Source organism: Elephantulus edwardii, unplaced genomic scaffold (assembly GCF_000299155.1).
Source record: "Elephantulus edwardii isolate Elephantulus edwardi_28Jun2011 unplaced genomic scaffold, EleEdw1.0 scaffold00068, whole genome shotgun sequence".
NCBI lineage: Eukaryota > Metazoa > Chordata > Mammalia > Macroscelidea > Macroscelididae > Elephantulus > Elephantulus edwardii.
In genome coordinates this window covers 2288405-2311797 of record NW_006399818.1, presented here as the reverse complement: position 1 = coordinate 2311797, position 23393 = coordinate 2288405, and the positions used below count along the sequence as shown (strand labels likewise).

At 43.2% G+C, this 23393-nt stretch overlaps 1 protein-coding gene and 1 pseudogene across 1 annotated transcript in view; one reads left to right on the top strand and one right to left on the bottom strand.

Moving 5' to 3' along the window:
* Positions 1 to 974: 974 nt before the first annotated feature.
* Positions 975 to 2388, top strand: LOC102870542 (annotated as a pseudogene).
* Positions 2389 to 4983: 2595 nt separating this feature from the next.
* Positions 4984 to 23393, bottom strand: part of ELK3 (ELK3, ETS-domain protein (SRF accessory protein 2)) — a 110641-nt gene continuing 92231 nt past the window's right edge. Inside the window, exons 4-5 of the mRNA XM_006888495.1 lie at positions 11884 to 12006; positions 4984 to 5735 (exon numbers count right to left, since the gene is read on the bottom strand). Coding sequence (XP_006888557.1) covers positions 5637 to 5735; positions 11884 to 12006 — 222 coding nt within the window. The 3' untranslated portion in view covers positions 4984 to 5636. The remainder of the gene's footprint in view (positions 5736 to 11883; positions 12007 to 23393) is intronic.

The following is a 23393-nucleotide window of genomic DNA, read 5'->3' as shown; positions in this document are numbered from 1 at the left end:
GTCTTAAACTGGGAACTCCACCAAACATTGTCCACCATGGGTAACTGTTACAGCATTTGACACCCCAGTGGCACAGGGTTCACCATCACAGCAACCCACGTTACCTTAGTGCTCCTCAATAATTTGGAGTGGTCCCTGACTGCAGACTTTTCCTGTGCAATATGTCTTGGATCAAAGTAAGATGAAGTTGTTGATGGACTGGACTTTTCTCCACTTATCCATCGATGAGATATTTTGTTCTCTTTTGAACCCACCTGCTCTTAGACATCAACCAGGCCTTGCTTGGCTTAGACCAAGTAAGGTTTACCAATGGAAGGAAGCCATTTTTTTACTCCATCTGCCCTTTGACATCAGCCAGGCTTTGCTTGTGACTTCTGGGCTTAGAGCATTGAAGCACAGAAAGGCAATTTATAAAACTGGTGTCGTGGAGCTTCTAATGTGTGATGCCTCTAGCTTGTTTGAGAACAGAGACCAGTTTGCCATTCCCCATTTCCAGAAGGTAGCTATTCCTCAAATATTTCTTCAGTAATTCTACCACTGCTTCCAGGTATGGTGGACTCTGCTGCTCCAAGTTAACCTCTTTTTTCACACATCCAGGTTCTCCTTGCTTCTTCCCCCTCCCCTCCTCATCCACATCCCCATAGCAAACTCAAGATGGAGGTCAGCTTATTTAAGAAAATCATTGGCAGGGACAAGGATGAAGACCCTTTATCATCAAAGCTAGCTGATTTCTCTTAGATCAACAAAGTGGCTAAAAGGATAAATAAGCGGCAAGTTGGTCTTTGCTTAACATTCTCACTGCTTCAAGGGGCCGCTTTTGAAGACTCTCCCAAGTCACTTGGAGTAATAATTTTGTTTCATTCCATAAGTAGCTTTGTTTAAGAATAAGACATTTTGCACTTTTTTTCGCAACGGGTTTGTCGCCAGAGTACAGCTTAGGTGTTGGTGAATACCATCGCAAAACCTAAGCCAAAATGGGAAAGGAGAAGACCCATATCAACATCGTCGTCATTGGACACGTAGATTCGGGCAAGTCCACCACGACTGGCCATCTGATCTACAAATGTGGTGGGATCGACAAGAGAACCATTGAGAAATTCGAGAAGGAAGCTGCGGAGATGGGAAAGGGCTCCTTCAAATATGCCTGGGTCTTGGATAAACTGAAAGCTGAACGTGAGTGTGGCATCACCATTGATATCTCCCTGTGGAAATTTGAGAGTAGCAAGTACTATGTGACCATCATTGATGCCCCAGGACACAGAGACTTTATAAAAAACATGATTACAGGAACATCACAGGCTGATTGTGCTGTCCTGATTGTTGCTGCTGGTGTTGGTGAATTTGAGGCTGGTATTTCAAAGAATGGGCAGACCCGTGAGCATGCCCTTCTGGCTTACACACTGGGTGTGAAGCAACTGAGGGTGTGAAGCAACTGATTGTTGGTGTTAACAAAATGGATTCCACTGAGCCACCCTACAGCCAGAAGAGATAAGAGGAAATCGTTAAGGAAGTTAGCACCTACATCAAGAAAATGGCTACAACCCTGACACAGTAGCCTTTGTGCCAATTTCTGGCTGGAATGGTGACAACATGCTGGAGCCAAGTGCTAATATGTCTTGGTTCAAGGGATGGAAACCCACCTGGAAAGATGGCAGTGCCAGTGGGACTACACTGCTTGAAGCTTTGGATTGCATCCTGCCACCAACTCTTCCAACTGATAAGCCCCTGCGTCTGCCTCTCCAAGATGTCTACAAGATTGGTGGTATTGGTACTGTCCCTGTGGGCAGAGTGGAGACTGGTGTTCTCAAGCCTGGCATGGTGGTCACATTTGCCCCAGTCAACGTTACCACTGAAGTAAAGTCTGTTGAAATGCACCATGAAGCTTTGAGTGAAGCTCTTCCTGGTGACAATGTTGGCTTCAATGTTAAGAACGTCTCTGTGAAAGATGTTCGACGTGGCATCGTGGCTGGTGACAGCAAAAATGACCCACCCATGGAAGCAGCTGGCTTCACTGCTCAGGTGATCATCTTAAACCACCCTGGCCAAATCAGTGCTGGTTATGCACCTGTGCTGGATTGTCACACAGCTCACATTGCTTGCAAGTTTGCTGAGCTCAAAGAGAAGATTGATCACCGTTCTGGTAAGAAGCTGGAAGATGGCCCCAAATTCCTGAAGTCTGGTGATGCTGCCATTGTGGATATGGTTCCTGGCAAGCCCATGTGTGTGGAGAGCTTCTCTGACTACCCTCCTCTGGGTCGTTTTGCTGTCCGAGACATGAGGCAGACTGTTGCTGTGGGTGTCATCAAAGCAGTGGACAAGAAGGCTGCTGGAGCTGGCAAGGTCACCAAGTCTGCTCAGAAAGCTCAGAAGGCTAACTATTACCCATAACACCTGCCACCCCAGTCTTAATCGGTGGAAGAACCGTCTCAGAACTGTTTGTCTTAATTGGCCATTTAAGTTTAATAGTAAAAGACTGGTTAATGATAACAATGCATCGTAAAACCTTCAGAAGGAAAGGAATGTTTTGTGGACCATTTGTTTTCGTGTGGCAGTTTTAAGTTATTAGTTTTTAAAATCAGTACTTTTTAAATGGAAACAACTTGACCAAAAATTTGTCACAGGATTTTGAGACCCATTAAAACAAGTTTAATGAAAAAAAAAAAAAGACATTTTGCTACATTTAAAGCTGAGGACTCATTTTCTAACTTGAATCCCACATGGAAAGATGGACTGCATCATCCCAAACAAATGGAAATAAACAATCCACTAGCTTCTTTAAGCCTTTTATCACAAAGTATTTATTGAACAAAAATAACAGTAAAAATGATACATATATGAAGGTGAGTTAAGATTTGCAGTCATAGAAAAAGATGTGTACAAGGAGATCAACATTCAGATAACTTTAGCCATAGAGTTTAACACTGACCATGTAGACATATAAAAAAAAATATTCTTTGGAACATATTTTCTGACTAGAAGACATATTTTTAAAAATCCAAACCAAATGGGACTGAGCTATCTGGGTTATAATTTAATACCTCTAGTGTTCTGTGTTGTAGTATGGTTTTATTCGATCAAAAATTATACAGTTTTTCTCCCATATTTAAAAGTTTTATAACTCTATCTAGAGTGTACATTTAATCACAGCTTTTGAAGAGGAAACAAAATAAGATCTATAGTCATTTGAATATTTCCATTCAGCATCTGCATGCAAAGGTTTTACTGAAAGTATTTTTGGATGAGACTTTTTACACATTTAACTTTCTAGCTTCTGTTAGAAGAATCTTTTCTTTTGGGTGTGTTCTTTTTTTATACTCTCGGATGCTGCATCTCACTCTGGTTCTACTTAACATCTAGTTCTAGGCCTATTTTTATCTCTAGCTAGGCATCAGAAACAAAACTGGACTTAGCACCAACTTTTGTTGGCTCTTCAATTAGCTGTGTGATCTCCTTCTCCTGTGTACCTGTGCCCACCTTTCAGCAGGGGCCAGGAGTTATTCTTGAAGGCCCCTTCAAGCTCTAACACTTTCTACTTGGAGAATATCATCCGTTTCCTGACCAGCTCCTTTTATTTAAGTACAGAAACACCCTGAGCATCTTTTATAGGGTGTGGTGATAGTCGGGTCTGTGAATGTTAGAACTAGTCCCATTGCTTTACTGCGTATTAAAGACTGTTTGGATTTTATGCTCCCCTTAATAAAGGCCACGTAACCCTCCCTTTACACACACAGTGTCATTTCCAATTAAAAATAGCAAACTTTGCATAGATCATAACATTTTAGTTTAAAAATATTCATTACTTGGGCATATTTCAGATTGTTTTCCTCAGCTCTGTCATTAAGGATTACATTAAACCTAACCTTGAATTTAAGAATCCTTAGACAATTAACTATAGGAAACTCTGGTGGGCTACTGGGTAAGAAGTTGTGCTACCAACTCAAAGGCAGCAAGTTCGAATCTATTATCTGCTCCACAGGGGAAAGATGGGCAACTCCTCGCATGCCATTTTCAGCCTTTGAAAGTCCCCTGGAGAGTAAGCTGTGAGTCAGTTCCAACTTCACAGTAGGGATGTGACCTACTGAGATGGTTAACACTCCCAGCAGCTAAGTGAAAGAAAGCGACTCACCCTACTCAGAAGAAAGAAAGATTAGCTGGTGATCTACTAAAAGACCAGCTTTGAAAACCCAACAGTGCCCTGTTCTACTCTGGCATACATAGGGGTTTCCATGAGATGACATCAACTCAATGCAGCTGGTTTTAATGTTGAATTTAAAGTAGTGAGCACATTCCACTTCTCTTATCTTGCTGCTTACGTAGAACGCTGCCTCTCAAGAGTGACGGCTGCAGAGTTTTTGAAGGAAAACAGATTTTTGTTACTACTGCTCTGAAGTACACCAAAGAATTTACAGGTTCCAGATAGTTAAATAAATCATCAGCCAATTCAGTTCCACAGTGATGAGGTTCCTGAAGAATTTTCTGATTTTCTTCTCCACCATGAGTTTAGTAAAGTACATAAGGCAGTGTGTTCCCCCTCTCAGTTTCTACAAGGAAGGATAGATAATACACCTGCAGGAACTCTTTCAGGATGAGTAGCTGATGGTACACCATTGTTTTCTTTTCTTGGTTTTCATCACCAGCCTCTGGAGCTTTCATGTGGAGCCTCTTTTAAAGCATTAGCTCTTTAAATGTTAATCATGGTCCCAGAAATTTAGAGAACACCTAACACAGATATTGACACAGTAAATGTATTGAACAGAAACATATCAAACAGGTGTGATTCTTTGTGGAAAAGTGGGAATACTAGGGCTCAACAAGTGAAGTAAGAACACACTAACTAGGAAAATCGTCTAGAACATGGAACATGATGTAGCTCTGCCATTTCAGCTTTTTGGGAGGAGTGTAAAACGATGCTGTAAACAGCTAAGAGGCTAGCCTTCAAAGTTCATTTTTTTAAAAAATGCACTTAGAACATTACTTTTATCAATGTTTATTGTCTAAATATGGCTTAGTTTGTTTTTATAAAAACATCACTTGGACATTACATTTACTGAATTTCAGTCAAAAAAAGAGGTTCTAAGGCAATCCTTATACAATTGAAAGCACAAAAGAAAAAGTACTACGAATATGCTTTCAGAATGCCTGCTTGTGAAAAATGAAATTCTACAAGAGAGCTGATCGATACATATTTTTGTCATGTCAAACATTTTCTCTTAATCCTAAAAAATATATAAATCATTTACATAAAACTAACTGCAAAGGAAGGCACAGCTGGTTATGGTGTGTCTAAGCACAGTTCAGCATATGCAGAAGTAAAGGGGAAAGAAGCTTCACATCCTTACTAGTTATTACACTGAAATCCGTTAAGAAAGGCTCTTCACTGTCAACAGTGTTCAACACTTATGAGCTAAGAGGATATTAAAAACAATTCATTTAATGCAAAACGGATTTTCATATATACTTGAATATAAAAAAATGTTTTAAAAAGGCTAACATAAATCTAGACTATCCATGTTATGAAAAGTGCAAACCGAATTAAAAGAGTTTCACAATGTCCTTCTCATGACACAGGTAAACTTAGTCCTTGGGGACAGATTTGTATCTTCCCGAAATGAGTCCTTAATTGCAGCCAGATGTCATCAGGATTTCTGGGAGTTGGAAGAAAGCAGTACTGGAGACGCAGCTCTGTCCAGACTGGGGATTGGCACTGGCATATGGCCGTTCAGCAGTGTTGGGAACTGTAGGGAATGAAAGAACATCATTATTGCCTCTCCACTGGGAGGAATTTGGTTCTTTGTAGCCCTAGACAGATCTAAGTGCATCAGTCTTTCCATCGCATGTGTGATGGAGGCCAGCTGTCATTTTACACAATGAGTCGCTTGGCAGTAGAAGACCAAGATTATATGGGGCAAGTAGAATATGACCTAGAAGATGCCCCTAATTGCTCTCTATGGATTGTTGTTGTGCGTCATGGAGTCGAAGCCAATCCATAACTGGTCCTCCAGTGGGTTTTCAGAGGCAGTAAATCGCACAGAAGATTGTCCATCTTTCTCTCACTGACAGGCTGGTGAATTTAAACTGCGTGCTTCTGAGCTGACAATTGCAACTCCTTAACACTAAGCCACCAGAATCCCTGTTCTATGGATAGGCTACTAGAAAGCAGATGTGTTTTATATATTACTAATGCATATTCCGAAATAGCTTGCCTCTGGAAACTATGAACTTGGAGAAATGATGAAAGAAACAAATGTTCAGATCTTTCGTTCATAGGGTCATTATGAGTCATCTATGACTTGACGGCACCTAACAACAATAACAACAACGAGAGAGTTCTTTTGGCCTAGTGGATAGAAAGTGATGCTACCAAGCCAAAGGTGGGTGATTTTAATCTGTGGAACTCATGCTTGGTCATGTTTCTGGTCAAACATTCTTCTAAATGGTACAGCACTGGTCTGTCCATTGGCTGTACAGAGGTAACTTGTGGTTGCTGTGATGCTAAACACTAACACTGATGTGTCAAATGCAATAATGGTTACCCATAATGGACAGTGTTTGGTGGAGTTTCCCTATTAAAACAGGCTTGGAAGCAGAAGTGGCATCCACTTCCGAACTAGCTTGCCTCCAGAAACTTGATGAACTTAAGGGAAACAATGAAAGTTATACAAGTGTTCAGGTCTTTTCGTTCATAGGGTCACTATGAGTTGTCTATGACTCAACTGCACTTAACAAAAACAGTGCATATTCTACACTATAAAAATGTTCCAAGACACTGAACACTTGATTTGCCTTAGATATTAAGACAAATAATCTTGAAAACGAGCTAATTTGGAAAGCTCCAGGAGCCCAGTGATAAGGAGTTGCACTGACATCCCAAAGATAGGCAGTGTGAACCCACCAGCTATTCTGTGGAAGAAAGGCAGTCTCCGACCACGTGACTCAGGGCTAGCTATGAGTCGTTTCCCACTTGAGAGCACATAGCTACAATAGCTGGTAATGAAAGGACCACTAGGTAGTCTGTAGGGGGTTGTGATGCTGAACCAAATGCCTGAGTCTCCAACAGTTTGGATCTACTAGCAGCTTAAAGAAAAAGATGGCCAATTTCCTGTTATGATTTATAGTCTAGGATACCCAGCAGAAGGTCACTATGAGTCAGAATTGACAATAACAGAAAACACGTTCATGTATAATTCTTCATATTGTCAGTGATTTTTAATACTCTGCACTGTGAAATTAGCTTTCAATTTTACAGAGCACCAAAGATGTTTCTATTAAAAGTGAAGACTTTTCATCTTTTTAAAGTTTACAGAGACTTAGGGTTTCCAGTCATTCATTGTTGCACTTTTCTCCTTGCCCACCCCTTTCCCCCAATTAACTCTTCTCCTTGAAAAGTAAAAACTTTTCATCTTGAAAGATTAAGGTGAAATAGTAGGAATGCATTTTGAAGCTGAGAAAGTGTTCTTTCTAATTAAAATGATAAGTAAGTAATATCAGACTTCTAGACCACTTATCAGTGTTGTTAGGTGCTGCTGACTCTAAATCAAAACTTAATAAAATGTCTGCATTTGTAATTAAGATGATTAGAAGATAAAAATATCTTAAGTTTCATTTCTGAGAACAAATACTACCTCTACTCCCAATTGAACAAGAGTTTAAGCTCCAGTTTTGTTTTCCTTAACTATTGTGCTCTGAGTGCAGGTTTACCAGGTAATTAGTTCTCCACTCAGTCATACAGATTTAGTCTTATGGATGGGTACAGTCCCCAGCATTTAACAACACTCGATCTACTATCTCTGTGTATGTCTCCTTTATATTTGTGCTTCTGTCCTCTCCCTTCCCTGCCTTCTGAGCCTTTTCTCTAGGCAAATAAAGTCTTTTTGATCTTGTATGATTAACTGATTTGAGTACTTATCCCAGTGTTATTGTTTACTCAGGTAAGCCCATTTTTTTGGCTGAAGATTGAATCACACAGGTGGATTCAGTTCCAGGATGAAAAAGTGAGACGAAGGGCTGTAATCTTAAAGGTTCCACCAGTCTCTGTTAGATCATGAAGCTTATTCACTAGTGTGACTTTGAGTTTTATATGTTCCACGTTTTTCTCACACTCTGTTCTGGATCCTCTGTTGGGATTCCTTTTAGAAAAGTCAGCAGTGATAGCCTGGCATCATCCAGTCCTTCTGGTCTCAGGGTGGTGGGCATTGAGGGCCATGGAGTCTGTTAGTCTTTAGACTAATTGCTTCTAATTACTCATCTTTGTGCGGGGCAAAGAAGGTACTGCCATTGGCTGCTATTAGACGACTACTAGCACTCTTTAAGGATCCCTGTTGTCGTTCATCATAGTAGAATGTAGAACATTGTTTTGTGGACTATATTATGCCAGTTGACCTTGATAGGTTTCAAGGGACCTGTGGCTAACAACTCATTCCCTCAGGATATTTTTTATGATTAAGAAGTTTATATACCTTGGCTGCCTGTTTGCTCTCCTATGTTATTGTTATTAAGTGCTATCGAGTTGAATATGACTCATAGAGACCTATAAATAATAAATCTGAACCCTGTCTTACCCTGAGCCAGTCTCACTGATTCCGACACACCTACCCCCATTACTCCAGTCACTGCATCAATTCAGCTCATCTTGAGTCTTCCTCTCCTGTGCTGTCCCTCCACTCTTCCAAGCATGATGTCCTTCTCTAAGGACTGACCCCTCCTGGCCACGAGCCCAAAGTATGTGATAGAGCTTCAAAATCCTTTCCTCTAAGGATAAACTTGCCTTCACCCTCTCCAAAACAGTCTTGTTTGTTCTCTTGGGAGGTCCATGATATATTCAGTACTCTTCTCCAGCACCACAACTCAAAGGCTATTATTTTTCTGTCATCCTTAGTCATTGTCCAGCTCTGCTGCATAGCAAATAATTGCAAAGACCATGGCCTAGATCATGTGCACCTTAGTCTGTAAACTGATGCACTTTGGAGAGGTCTCTGACATCAGACTTCCGCAATGCAATTTGTGTTTTGATTTCCTGACTGGTACCAAGAGTGTTGATTGTGGAGCTGAGCAAGCTGAAATTGTTAACAACCTCAGTCTCTTCTCCAGCTTTTGTGATGCTGCCAATTGGCGCAGTGGTGAGAATCTTTGTCTTGATGTTGAGATGCAATCTACATTGAAGACCACAGTCCCTGATCTACTGCAGCAAATGCTTCAGGTCTTCCTCAGTGCAGTGGTTCTGAGCTTGTCAGAGATGGTAAGGATGGTACAGGACAGGACAGGGTTCAGATCTGTTGTTCATTGGATCAGTGAGTAGTACTCAACTGTGTGGCACCTGACAACAACATTATTGTTTTCTTTAGAACCTTTGATCCAGCACCACAGATGGCCCCAGGCCATGCGACATGTCAGGCATTCAGGCAGGGCTGTACTCTTTATTCAGACATGTTCTGAATGGCTTCAGGAGAAATAGTTGGTCTGTTTGATGAAGTTAAAAGTAATATTCTGAGCAGGTGAGTAGGATTGTCTTCTTTGGTGGTCTACAGTGATTCTCAGCCTAAGGCTTCTGGGCCAGCAGAACTGGCAGCAACTGCAGCAGCATGAAGATGCTTGAAATAAATGCTATTGCTATCAAGCCCCCTTCCTAGACCTTCTGAATTTGCTGAATTAAAAGAAATGGTCCATTCTGAAACTCTAGCAGTGGAACCCAGCAATTTATTTTTAACAGTTACCCCACTGGGTGAGTCTGTTTACACCATAACTTTGAGCACTGCTGGTCTCTAGTAGATTCTGATTATGTTTGGAATCCCTGTGGACACGAACTGTTGTTATTCTGATACATTCCTCAACGCATACTCTAGGAGACCCAGTGAACCCCCCAATAAGCATTTCTCTGGTCTCAGCAAGTGCTTCACCAGCTGGATGGCAAAATTCCCAGAAAGGGAATAAATAAGAGGCAATCCATTATCTATCTGGCCTGAGCTCAACTGAAGGATTCGCACACCTTACCTCCGTGGAGTTTACTGTTGCCATAGAACTCACTCCTTTCTGACCCACTTCTTGTTGATAGCTTTCATTGAGTTCTTTATGACTCGTAGTGACCCCAGGTGTGCAGAGCAGAACCACTTCTCTGGGTATATGAGGCTGTGATCTTTCAGAAGCAGAGCACCAGGCCTTACTTCCAAGGCACTTCTGGGTGAGTTCAAACCACTAACCTTTCCATTCCTAGTCTAGCACTCAACTCTTTGTGTCACAAGGGGACTGGTATTAGTCTATGGCTGCTGCAGTCTTGAGATTTTCAGGACATGAGACCTTTTAGCTCTCCACCAAGATTAGTATTCCTAAACTAAAATTCCCCCAATACCACATTTTCTCACCACTCTTTTTGCTCACAGTTTCTCACGGGGTTTTTGCATCCTTGCCTGCGAGAAAATGGTTAAGAATCAACACGTTGGCCGCCCATGACCAGAGCTCAATTTCTTGTGACTGGAACATGGATGGGCCAGGGAAGAGACATAAACCTAATTACTTCAGGGATACAGTCACATCGTGACACCCTATCCCAACCTCCTTAGGAAACCAGAGAAGCAGATAGTAACCAAAACCTCTTTCCCCCTACTCTTCTTCCAAGGACACCCTACAGAGCAGAATGCCAAGCTCTGGTGTAGAGTTAGTCCTAAGCAGATACCTTGACAAGCAGAGTAACCAGCCTGGAAAAGCATGCAGAGTTGATCTTTTTAACACTTACCTTTCTAAAACATCTCTTTGGGAATTCTTCGGCATCATTTACTTTTTGCAGTCAACACTACTGAGTATCACTTAATGTGCCAAAAAACGTGAGACACTGGGGGACACACTACCAAATGTGGTGTGGTTCTGGTCTCTTAGAGTTCACTGTGTACTGGGGGCAGAGATTGCCAGGAATATATGCACAGCATCAAACGCTGCTAGCTGCATCAGGACAAAAGAATGTTACCTGGCTTGGGCTGAGCCACACCTTGGGGAGGGAGGTATTGGTGCGCAGGATGGAAGGGACAGATTAGAGTTAGCTGAAGGGGGACCAAATGGTGAAAGGCTGACTTTGCGCTTTATTCTGCTTCATTTGTGCCCCTAATGTTCTTTCCACCAACACTCAAGAAATGCAAACAGTAACATCTTGATTGCTGAGTGACAATCTTTGGGTTCCAAAGAGGAAATAATGATTTCAACAGGAGAGCAAGCGATGCTACTATGAGATTACAGTGTGTAAGCAAACAATGAATGTTCTCAGAAAGCACAGGGATCTCTCCAAGATAAAACAGTTATTGTCCTGGATGTTCAGGGTTTATTATGGAAGCAGGAGCATTTAAATATGATTATTCAGATAGCTTTTCTATCTCCCCTAGCTGTTTGGGTGGGGTTTTTTTCCCCTTCAAGTTTATTTCAAGTGACATTAGTGTTTTAAGGTCTTTTCTAAAAAAAAAAATTATTTACAGAAATAATTTGTAGCATTTTCCCTATTTCTCAATACATGTCTCAACAGATACTGTGGTGTTTTGGTCACTGTTATACATCACTTAACATCTGCTGATTTGACTTTCCACAGGTGTCCAACTGATTAGTAGGACTTACTGGGCCGCCCTAGACTCATGATAGTCTCATCACTATCAACCCCTCTTCCCTCCTCTCCTGTTCCGTGAACTACTAATCAATACATTTAGAGTTTTCATAGTCAGCAAAAGTATCCCAGGACCATCAAGAATTAGCCATTTAGCGGATGTTAAGGCCTCTCTGAAAATTTCTGCCATCAAATCCCACTAAAGTAAACTTCCTTTGGAAACTTAACCAAACAAAGCTTGCAAGATTTATGGGGGCAGGGGGAGGACAGAAGCTCTGTACTAGAAGAGGTGGTATCCCATTGCTCACCTGGAACAGCGTGTTTGGCCCTTGCAGCCTGGCAGGACTCAGCGGGGCAACTGGACTAAGGCTGCTCCAGAAATGTATGCTGGACAGCAGTGGACTTGGGGTCAAAAGCAGTCCGTTTGGTGTCTAGGAAGAAAGCAGACAGACAATACTTGATGTGAGTATCGTTTGACTCCTGCTATTACCACCACAGCATAGTGGCCAGATGTTCCAGGGATGGGCCAAGAAAACCAGCCTTGCTCTTTAAGGGCTAACTTTATTTCTACAAGCCTGGACTTGGCCAGTTTTGCTTTTCTTAAATGCCAATTCTGTTAGCAGTTTTATAAAAAGTAGCTAAGTGTTAAACAGTTACCACAGACATGCTAACTGTCCATTCTAGAGGAAAACCCAAGGTTGGAGTAACTTTTGCTGAGATGGTTTCTTCAGCCTGCTCTTCCTCCAGGTTAAAAAGGCCTAAGCAAACTGGATCCCATTAGTGGCTTTACTTTTTCTTATCTATATTTTGTTTATTTTTCAATAATTTCTACATGTATAATTCAGTTGATGCTACATGCCTTTGGGTTCTTTGATTTAACTGTTTTCCACCTTCTTTTGGCATTTTACTTCCTCCATTAAAGTAAATTCACTTCCCCTTAAGGTTCCATGCTAAGCTTTTGGGTTGTTGATTTCATGTAAGTCATTCTTAGACGAGCATAAAGTTCAAAGCAGACTTTTTTTTAACTAGTTAAACTATTGTTGTATTTTAAGAACCTTCCAAAATAAAAAGAACCTTCAGAGGATCTATTTTTGGTTGAAGGCTTAAAGCTTATAAAGGCAATTGATGTCTGGTGTCCTTGTGAAATTTTATTCCACCTAGTCCTCGTTTTGATCAGGATTGTTCTGTGGAATCTTTTCTCAAAATGTCCAGGAAGTGTTGCTGGGCACCATTCAGTTCTGCTGGTTTCAAGCAAAGGAGGACGTTTGCCACATATTCCACGTCTTCCTCCCATTCCTTTACGGCTTATGTGGTTCAGGTGAATTGAGATCAGGTGTATCTTGTATGGCTTCCTGCAAGTCTTACTCCTAACACTACACATTGAATTAGGCGGTACAGCAGATCACTAAACATCTTACTGGGTCAAGTAACTGACAATGTTTCATGCAGCCATGACCCTAAATGGCCAACCCAGGAAACCAAAACCACGTTTTGGACATAAGCAGTCTCAACAGATACTGTGGTGTTTTGGTCACTGTTATACATCACTTAACATCTGCTGATTTGACTTTCCACAGGTGTCCAACTGATTAGTAGGACTTACTGGGCCGCCCTAGACTCATGATAGTCTCATCACTATCAACCCCTCTTCCCTCCTCTCCTGTTCCATGAACTACTAATCAGCTTTGTTCTCCATATATTTGCCCTTTCTTGCCCTTTTATATGAAATCAGACTTATTACTGTCAAGTCAGAACCAGCTCATAACTGACCCTCCACTGAGTTTTCGGTGGATGTAAATTGCATGGGAGGAGACTGCTCACCTTTCTCTTTCGGAGCTGTGGGTGGATTTGAACCAGCAGAGGGGTGTGGCCTTTGGGTTAGCATTGCAGCTTCCTACAGAGGTAAGCCCTATATGTGAGGGCATATAATATTCGTCCTTACGGGATTGATATCTCACTCAGCATTACAACTTCCAGCTCCATCCATAACATGTCAAAACTTCATTTCTGCTACTGTCTGAGTAGTAGTCCATTTTATGCATTATGCCACATCTGTTCATCTATTGATGGACATTTATGGTGTTCCTACCTTTTAGCTCTTGTGAATTTGGTGTACAAGTCTCTGTTTGGGTCTCTGCTTTCAAGTGTTTGGAGAATGTACAGGCCTAGGGGTAAGAAGCTGCTCTGCAGTACCAAAAGCACGTGGTTCAAATCCATCAACTGCCTTGCTGGAGATGAATGGGCAGTCAGTCTGCTCCTGTGTGAATTACTGCCTCTGAAAACCTGCTCGAGGGTTAGCTATGGTTTGGTTCTGACTCAACAGCATACAGCAACACCACTACAACATACCTAGAAGTAGAGTTGCTGAGTCCCAAAGTAATTTTATTTTTAGGTTTGTTTTCTAAAGGAACTGCTATACTATTTTCATACCATTTGCATTCCCACCAGTAATGAGTAAAGGTCTCAATTTCCCCATATTCTCACCAAGATTTCTTTCTTTTAATTTAGTGGAAGGAAATGGTTTCTCACTGTGGTTTTGATATCTATCTTTCTGATATTTAATACCACTGAGCATCTTTTCAAGTGTTCGACAGCAATTTGAATTTATCATTATTTCCTACAACAAACATTTATTACTTCTCTCCTCTCTCTGTCTCTCTCTGTCTCTCTCTCTCTCACACACACACACACACACACACTCTGACATCCCCCCCCAGAGGCCTCCTATGCTTTCCTTCCTTCTCAATGGCCCTTTAATACTTTGAGATCCGATATTCAATTACCCTGCAACAGCTTTTTCAGAAGCCCTGAGCTGGCTTTCCAGACTTCACTCTGGAAGTGGGGTTGAAGAGAAGTCATCTCCCTGGCAATGGTTTTTATTAAAAAAAAATTAAAAATATCCTTTCTTGTCAGATTGGGTGTAAAGCCAAAACTGGCATTCCCACGAGGGTGCCAAGGATGCCAAGGATTGCGTTTGCTTGCACACACACAAACAGCAGGAGTCCTGGCCTGTGAGGCAGCCAGAGAGCACAAGCAACCTCCTGCCCCAGCTGGCAAACCTGCTCGGCTTTATTCTCTGAGGAGGCAGCTCCCTGGCCTTGGGCGGTTTTGCACCTCTGGTGACTTGGGGAGATGCCCCTCAGTGGTTTGGGGATGTCAATAAGGTGCTTTGTAAAACAAGAGCCGCAGCAAAAGCAGCAGTATCTCAGATTGCATCAAGCTGGATGCTAAAATGTTATTCCCCCCTTTGCGGCTCCATTAATTATCAAGAGCATTTGGCTTAAATCTCCATGGAAAAGTCTGTTCTGTTCAGCAGAATTCAGACAAACTTCCAAAGGTTCTCAAACTGCCGAGCTGCTGAAAAGTACACTGATTTATGCTCTGTTATTTAAGCCTCTGGTTCCACGGCATTTCCGACATCTTGAATGACCCACGGGGTTGCTAGGATAAATACATGTTTTGAATAAGCTAGTCCAAGACAATTTCTCAAGTGTATGAGGCCATTTGGTTTAACAGTTAGGGACTAACGGTTCAGCATGGGCCCTGCCAGGCTTCTAATCGCAGACCCACTGCTTCTTACCTATTTAATTTTGGGCAAATTATCTTACTACGGCATGCCTATGACATTATGCTCTCCCCTTCCTAGTTTGTAAAATAAGGAGAATGAAAATGCCTGTGTTACAGGGTTGTCAAGATGTTAAAGCTTTTAAATATGTGTTTGGTCAACAACAAATGTTCAACAAATGTCAATATTGTTAATGTTCTAATGAACAATGTTTAATGGATTGATGAATTAGTAAATTACAGGTACTCCCTGATATATATGGCATTTTGAGTCATGACAGATTGCACTTAAAACCAGTCTTTTTTATTTGTTTTTATTTACATCATATCTTTAGGAAACCCTTCTGTGACAGATCATAACCTAATGGTTGGTTGGCAGTTCAAGTCATCAGCTACTCTGTGGGAGAAATATAGTCTTCTCTTGTAAACACAGACAGCTTTGCAAACCCAACAAAGGCTTATTAAGAGTTAGAGTCAGCCGGGTTGCAGGGAGGTGGTTTGGTGTGGGGAGAGTACGTGTAAGTATTATGTATAGTCTTACTGTTGCATCATGTAATGTGCTGATGTCGTCATATCTGAAAATCTGTATGTAATGTTTGCAACCCTTGAAGACAAAGATTGGATTTCTAAAGATACTGGTAATAAAAGGCAATAATAATAAGGGGACAGTGGAAGCCTTTGGTGTATGTGAGTGAACTTGGAATCTTGGATGGAGTCATGACCACGGAAGCCTCGAAATCAGGGAATCCCCATACCTGAAAGTGTACTTGCCCTTAACAGCCTCAGTGGCACAATGGCTAAACATTTGACTGCTAACTGAAAAGGTTGACAGTTTGAAATCCCGAGCTGCTCATTCTGTGGGTAGTAAGACCTGTGGGTGATCTGCTCTAGCACAGATTCTCCTCTCTCACTGCTGTTGAACTGACCCTCCATTGGGACTCCCCAAAGGCTGTAAATCACACAAGAAGAGACTGCCCATTTTTCTCTCAGGGACGCTGGTGGATTTGAACTGCCAGAGAGGCGTGCATGGCCTTTGGGTCAGCAGCACAACTCTCTACCATCAGAGAGCTCCTACTAGGACAAATTATAACCTAGAAAGCCCTGTGGGACAGTTTTCCACTGCCCTACAGGGATGGCGTTCGGATAGTGGTAAGGAATTGTGCCACCAACCCGAAGACAGGAGTCTCCGGTGGCCTGGTGAAAAGATACCAGAGGCACACAGTTCAAATCCACCAGCTGCTCTGCAGGAGAAGGATGGGCTGTCTCCTCTCATGTGATTAAATTGCCTCTGAAAACCTGCCGGGGAGGGTCAGCTATGGGTTGTTTCTGACTGAACGGCACACAGTAACAACAACAACAACATAGGGAGGATGCTCTGATGGCCTAGAGGGTAAGGAGTTGTGCTGCCAACCTGAAGGCAGGTGGTTTGAATCTGCTCAGTAAGATAAAAACTTTGTGATTTACAGACTCAAGAGCCCCCCCCCGCCCACCCCCCCGCCGGAGGGTCAGCGTCAGGTGGTTCCTACTCACTGGCACCTGGTGAAACAGGGATGGCACAGGATTGGGCAGGGTTTTGTTCTGTTGAACATAATGTCGCTATGAATCTAAGCCACCTCCATAGCGCTGAACAGCAGGAGCTCAGGGTTGCTGGGAATCAGAGGAATCAACAGCACACAACAACAACAATCTGCTATGCTTGTTGTTGTTATGTGCCATCGAGTCGCTTGCGACTCATAGCAACCCTATGTATAAGAGCTCTAAATGCTGTTCTATCCTGTGCCAACCTAGCCATCTCAAACACACTTATTCCCACCGCTGCTGCGCTTACTAAATGTAATTCCTCGATCAGGATAAATTCTCAACTGTGTATCCAAAGTGCTCAGATGCTGGAACACAGACTCCCCACCTCCCCCAACCCCCCAGTTGTCTGGCACTGGAAGGCTCCCCTCAGTTGTGCTGGGCTCAAGTGCACACGCTCAGGCGATGTGAGGACTAATATCTGCCTGCCCTCCGGAGCCAGGTTTCAGCCACACTGGGCCACATTAACATTTAATAACCACTGCGTTCCCGGCATCTTCGTTTACCTGTCAACGACCTTCTCAAAGTGCTGACAAGACAATGAGTATCTTCTTAGCCACAAAGCACAGCTCTTTTTTGTTTTTTTCTGCCAAGGCCATAAATATACCCCCAATTCCATTTTAATCCTCCCAGCAATATATAGTAGCATTTCTGTTTCCACAGCCTAAAATCTGTCCTCCTGCCTGCAGTTGAGATGTTTATACATTTTGTTTCTAAGGGACACAGGATGTATTCAGAATACAGCAGCCTTCTGTTTCTCTTGCATAGTATGCTTGTAATGTCTCCTATAATATATTCAAATAAATACTGTGGAATGACTTCATTTGCTCCTTGTCCTCCCATCCCATCCTCATTCTCCCCAAAGCTCCTGTGGCCTTAAAGAAAGAACGATTTGGTTGGTGGGTGGAGTTGGTTTTTTTTCCTTCTCTTTTTGTTTGTTTTTCCTTTAAAAGAAAGTTCCTATAAACAGATTCGGTTATCTAGGGTACAGCACAAGCTTTCATCGCCTCTCCCACAGATTCCTGGAGTCAGGTGGGGGAGCAGGGCTGAGGTGTAGGGGTTAAAGAAAGAAGCCACAAGCAAAATGTGTGCTTCCTGTTTGTTTGACCAAAGACAGACCAGAGGAAGTCTCTGCAATGGGGCCTTTCTGAGCAAGAGACAGGAGCTGCTGAACACATCAGCTGGCAGGGAAGAGGAGGCCTTATGGGGCCCAGGGCAATGGATGGGAGCTTATTTCCAAAGGGGAATCTCATTTCTATGCATCTCCTAGTCAGTTGGACTGACACAGTGACTAGAGCAAACGGCTCGAGTGTGTCAGAGACTGTGAGGATGGCATAGGATAGGGCAGGTTCAGATCTGTTGTTTACAGAGTTCCAGTGGGTCGGACTTGATTCGAAAGCACCCAACAACAACAACATTATGGCCAGTTGAAGGAGCCTGGTTGTTATGGCTGCTAACCAAAACAGATCAGCGGTTCAAACTACTAGCTATTTTAGGATAAAAAAAAAAATAACCCTGCCAATCTTGCCCCCACAAAGATTACAGCTTAGGTTGGGAACCTGATGGAACAGTTCTGGTCTCTACTAGAGGACCGCTGTGATTCAGAACGTACTGGAAGGAACATACCACCCTTTCAGTTCTTTTAGTTAATTGTGTCTTCTTTAAAAAAAAAATCTGTACACTGGCCCTGACCCAGGCACTGTAGGTGCAGCTGCTGCCCAGATATGCCCTTGTCTGTGTGCATGTTCGGGCCTGGATCACTTTCCTACCACTGCCCATCAGCAGGGCAGCTCCTTGAAGGAGATCGTCCCCAAAGTCGCCAGGCCACCCACTTCCCTCAGATGGCGGTTCTTGGTTTTTCCAAATCTTGTAATAACCTAGAAACTCCTTTTCGCTTAGCATTTTCTGCTTCCTAACATAATTTTGCAGCTGTTTCTTATACTCCTTTGTATAACCATTAGGATACCATATGCTCATCTCTAGGGTTCCAATAGCACCTAACTCATAAATACTTGCTGAACAGCGGTCTAGATTGTCACACTTATCATCTGTCGGGCGTCTCCACTCACTGCCCAAGGTGCATCTGATCCAGTAATTGAGGTCTGCTTGATTACTTGCTATGAATCTGAAAGCTGGGCAGTGACTAAGGATGACAGAAGAATCAATGCCTTTGAGTTGTGGTGTTGGAGAAGAGTATTGAACATACCGTGGACTGTCAAGAAAACAAACAGGTCTGTCCAGGAGAGGGTGAAACCAGGCTGCTCCTTGGAAGCAAGGATTTTGAGGCTTCACTTCACATACTTTGGGCACATTGCTAGCTGAGATTAGTCCTTAGAGAAGGACATCATGTATGGGTGGGTGGAGGGACAATGCAGGAGAGGAAGATCCTGGATTAGATGGACTGATGCAGTGATGGTGGCAAAGGGGGCAAGTGTCTCAGAGACAGTGAGAATAACTCAAGATAAAGCAAGGTTCAGAGCTATTGTTCATAGGGTCACTACGAGTCGTAGTCAACTTGATGGCACATAACAACTAGAGATGGAATGTGTTTACGCTAATTTGCTACAGCTCCATTTCTGTCAGTAATCTCACCATTCTTCTAGTGACTCTGCAAACGCTGGGTGCACAGTGTGTACCGAGTGCCTGAGACATCATGAACAGACAAGGCTTGATCCCTTCTTCACAGCCCTGTCTACAGCCCAGCTCACAGTCTTGGGTCTGAAACGCAAAATGCCTTCAATGCTGCCTTGTACCCCGTCATACCATCCAATAATAGCCAGTGTCTCCTTGCCAGAAGTGACTGTCCTATTTGGCCTCCTACCTGTTCCTCCTGCACACAAGCCCCTGGCACCTTTCATGGGGGGGCCCCGTGCAGTGGCCGCCTAAGCCAGTCCACTTGCTTCCAGCCTCTCCCATGCAGGCGGGGCTGCACACTGCAGCTGCCAGAGCAATCATCCTGGTACCGTGTGCAGTCCAACTGGTCTCAAGGTTTCAGAGGAAAGTACAAGCCATTTTATCTTTCAACCAGTCCACAATTATTTGCTTCCCTTGCCACAATTCTAGGTCCCTCCACAATCTGGTTTCATACACCCTCTAGTTTCCCTATGCAAACACATCACTTCTCTTGATATGTCCTTAGTTTATCTAACATCTAGAGAACCACAGAATTTCAGCCCACTTTGAGGGAGAAGACAGTATCCTCCGGTTAAGATTTATGGCCTTGGGAACCTGACAGCAGGTCTCTATGAGTCAGAATGGACTCGAGAGCAGCGAGCTTTGGGTTGTTGTTTTTGGGTACTGTTGAGTATGATCCATAGTGACCCTGTGAAAAGCACACCTGAACCCTGTTCTATCCTGCACCATCCTCACACTTCTTGACACACTAGAGCCCACTGCAGCAGTCACTGTGTCAGTCCACTTGGTTGAGGGTCTTCACCTCCTTTGCTGACCCTCCACCCTTCCCAGCATCATGTCCTCCTTCAAGGAATGGAGAGCCACATGCCCAAAGAGCACTCCGGCTGCACCCTCTCCAAGACATATCTGTTTGTTCTCTTGGCCATCCATAGGATGTTCAGTGCTCTTCTCCAACACACAACCCAAAGGCATCAAATCTTCTGTTGTCCTTATTCACTGTCCAGCTCTCAGATGGATAGCAAGTGTCTGGAAAGACCATGGCCTAAATTAGATGCACTTTAGTCCTCAAACTGACATCATTACTTCTTAATAATTTGGAGGGGTCCCTAACTTTAGATTTTCCCAGTGCAGTATGCCTGACTGTTGGTACCAACGGTGCTAATTGTGGATCCAAGCAAGATGAAGTTGTGGACAGTTGGAGTCTTTTTTTCCATCCATCTTGACATTGCCTATCAGTCCAGTGGTAAGAATATTAGTCTTCTTGCATTGAGATGCAGTCCATACTGAAGGCTGTATTTGATCCTCTTCAACAAGTGCTTCAAGTCCTCCTCACTTTCAGCAAGGAAGGTTGTGTCATCTGCAGAACACGGGCCATTGATGAGTCTCCCTCCAATCCTGATGACACATTCCTCCGCATAAAATGCAGCATCTCAGATCATTTGCTCAGCATACAGACTGACTAGATATGGAGAGAGAATACAACCCTGATGCACTTTCTTCCTAATTTTAAAACATGTAGTGTTCTCTTGCTCTGTTCACACAACAGCCTCCTGGTCTATGTATAGGTTTTGCATGGGCACAATTAAATGCTCTGGGATTCCCATTGTTCTCAGTGTCAGCCACCACATGTTATGATCCACAGAGTCAAATGCCTTTGCAGAGTCAATAAAGCGTAAATAAATATGCTTCTAGTATTTTTTACTTTCAGCCACAATCCTTTCAGAGAGTTTTGGGTATTTTTTTTAAGTCCTTTACCAAGGAAACTGTCATGGTTTGATGGAAGAATTATCTTAATCCTCACTGTCCATTCAGGAGACTCAGGCTTGATTTTCAGCCAATAATGATCTTAAGGAGAACCCTTATCAGTTGCTGTCAACACAGACTCATGGTAATCCTATGAGTGTCAAAATAGACAAATGTCGGGTTTGCTCCCCTAAGTGGATTGCTAGGCTTCCCCCGACCCACCAAGAAGCCTGTGGGTAGACTCGAACCACCAATCCTTCAGTTAGCAGCAAGAGTGTTAGCCATTCTCATTACGCAGAAAAGGCAGTAAAATAGAGAATGCCATATGGGCTCAGCAAGCAAAAGAGGGAAGCAAAGACTAGGCCCAGATGTGGATGAAGCAGAGAGAAGCATGGAGTTTGACAAGACAGGACCTAGGGAGGAGTGATGGGTACTGCTGTGATGTGTCTCCCAGGCAACCCAGAGCCAGGGGTACCAAGAACTTTCCACAGAAGTGTCAACAAATCCCACAAAACTCAACCAGAGACATCCTTATATGACAAAGAGCTCCTGAAACACTACCTTCTCCCATGTAAGAATGATCAGTGTGCAGACCCCCGCGATGAACTGAGGAAGAGGTGCAGAGAGCAGGATCACTTTCAGTAGAAAAAATACAAACCACATTTTCCCTTTGGTGGCAATGTGAAATGGTCCACAAAATGCAAAGCCACCCAGGGCTGGAATGAGATGCGGTACCACGCGTCCACTTGATCCTACAATCCCACTTCCATCGCCCGGGACGTGAAGGAAGGAGGTTTTAACATGTTATTGCTCAGCAGATGGTTCTCTGCCTCTGCTCAACTGATGTGAGTCCAAGGCTGCTGCTAACAAAACATCCTGGGGCGTGCGTGCTCAGACTCTGATGGAGCCTTCACGCCGGGTGCCAGCACATATCTGAGTCTCGCATCTTCAACAGCCCACGTGCGCTGAACAGAGGACTTGGCATGGATGAAAGGGCTGCACCAAGTCACTCTCAGATTCTGAATTTACTTCACATTATTAAGATACGAGAAGGGAGAAGCTGACAGGCTAGCCCAGTTGGTTAGAGAGCATGGTGTAACAATGCCAAGGTAGCAGGTTCAATCCCCTTGTGGGCTACTTTAGCATTCGAGCAAGCAACAATTACTTTAAAACAAAGGAGAAGATAAAAAAATTCACGCCTGTTCAGTCAATTTTGACTTCGTGAGCCTGTAAGACAAAGCAGAACCACTTAGGGACTTTCCAGAAGTAGACTACAAAATCCTTCTCTCACATAGTGGCTAGTGAGTCCAAACCACTGACCTTTACTTAGCTGCACTCCTTTAACGACTGCATTACTTAGCTAGGCGACTGCATTACTTAGCTAGGCAGTCAGGGTAACTAGCTGAATGTAAACAGAACAACTTGAAAGGGAATAAAGGGAATGGCACTATGAAGACTGTAACCAAAGCCAATGAACAATTTGTATACAAGTGATTTAACAGGAACCTAACCTGCTGTGTAAACTATTGCCAAAAATACAAGAAAAGTTTGTGTATTTTTTTAAAGGAACCAGAAATGAAGAGAAAGAGACTGAATGGAAGAGGCAAATGAAAGGAAGAAGGACAGATGATACCAGCATGCAAAAGATACAGAGCATCAGAAGCTCCAGCTGGCACCATTTGGGCAACCATGGTGCCTGGCTAGGAGCCAAGGGGTTTTCACATCCTCCCCCTGTCTCAATTTCTGTAATTCATGCCACCACTGATAACATGCTTGCTTTTCTCTAGCAAGAGTCAAATGTGGCCTTGCTGGCCAAGCTCCAACTGCATCACTCCTCGGGACCTGATTGCTTTTTGATATTCTAACTTTCAGCTGCCTGCAGTTCCATGATTGAGGGATGTTCGGGTGATCAGCATATCCATCAACATTAATAATCTTTGACTGTTGTTGTTGCTGTTGTTATGTGCCATCGAGTCACCTGCAACTCATAGCGATCCTATGTACAGCCATCCCAAACTCTGCTTTACCCTGTACCAATCTTATTGTCTCTGACACATCTACCCTCATTACCCCTGTCACTGAATCGATCCATCTCATCCAAGGTCTTCTCCTGTTCTGTCCCTCCACCCTCCCAAGCATGACATCCCTCTCCAAGGACTCATCCCTCCTTGCAACAATGTCCAAAGTCAGTCAGACAGACCTTCAGAATCCTTGCCTCCAAGGAGGATCCTTGTATTACCCTCTCTAGGACAAACCTGTTTGTTCTTCTAGCAGTCCATTCAATACTCATCTCCAGCAC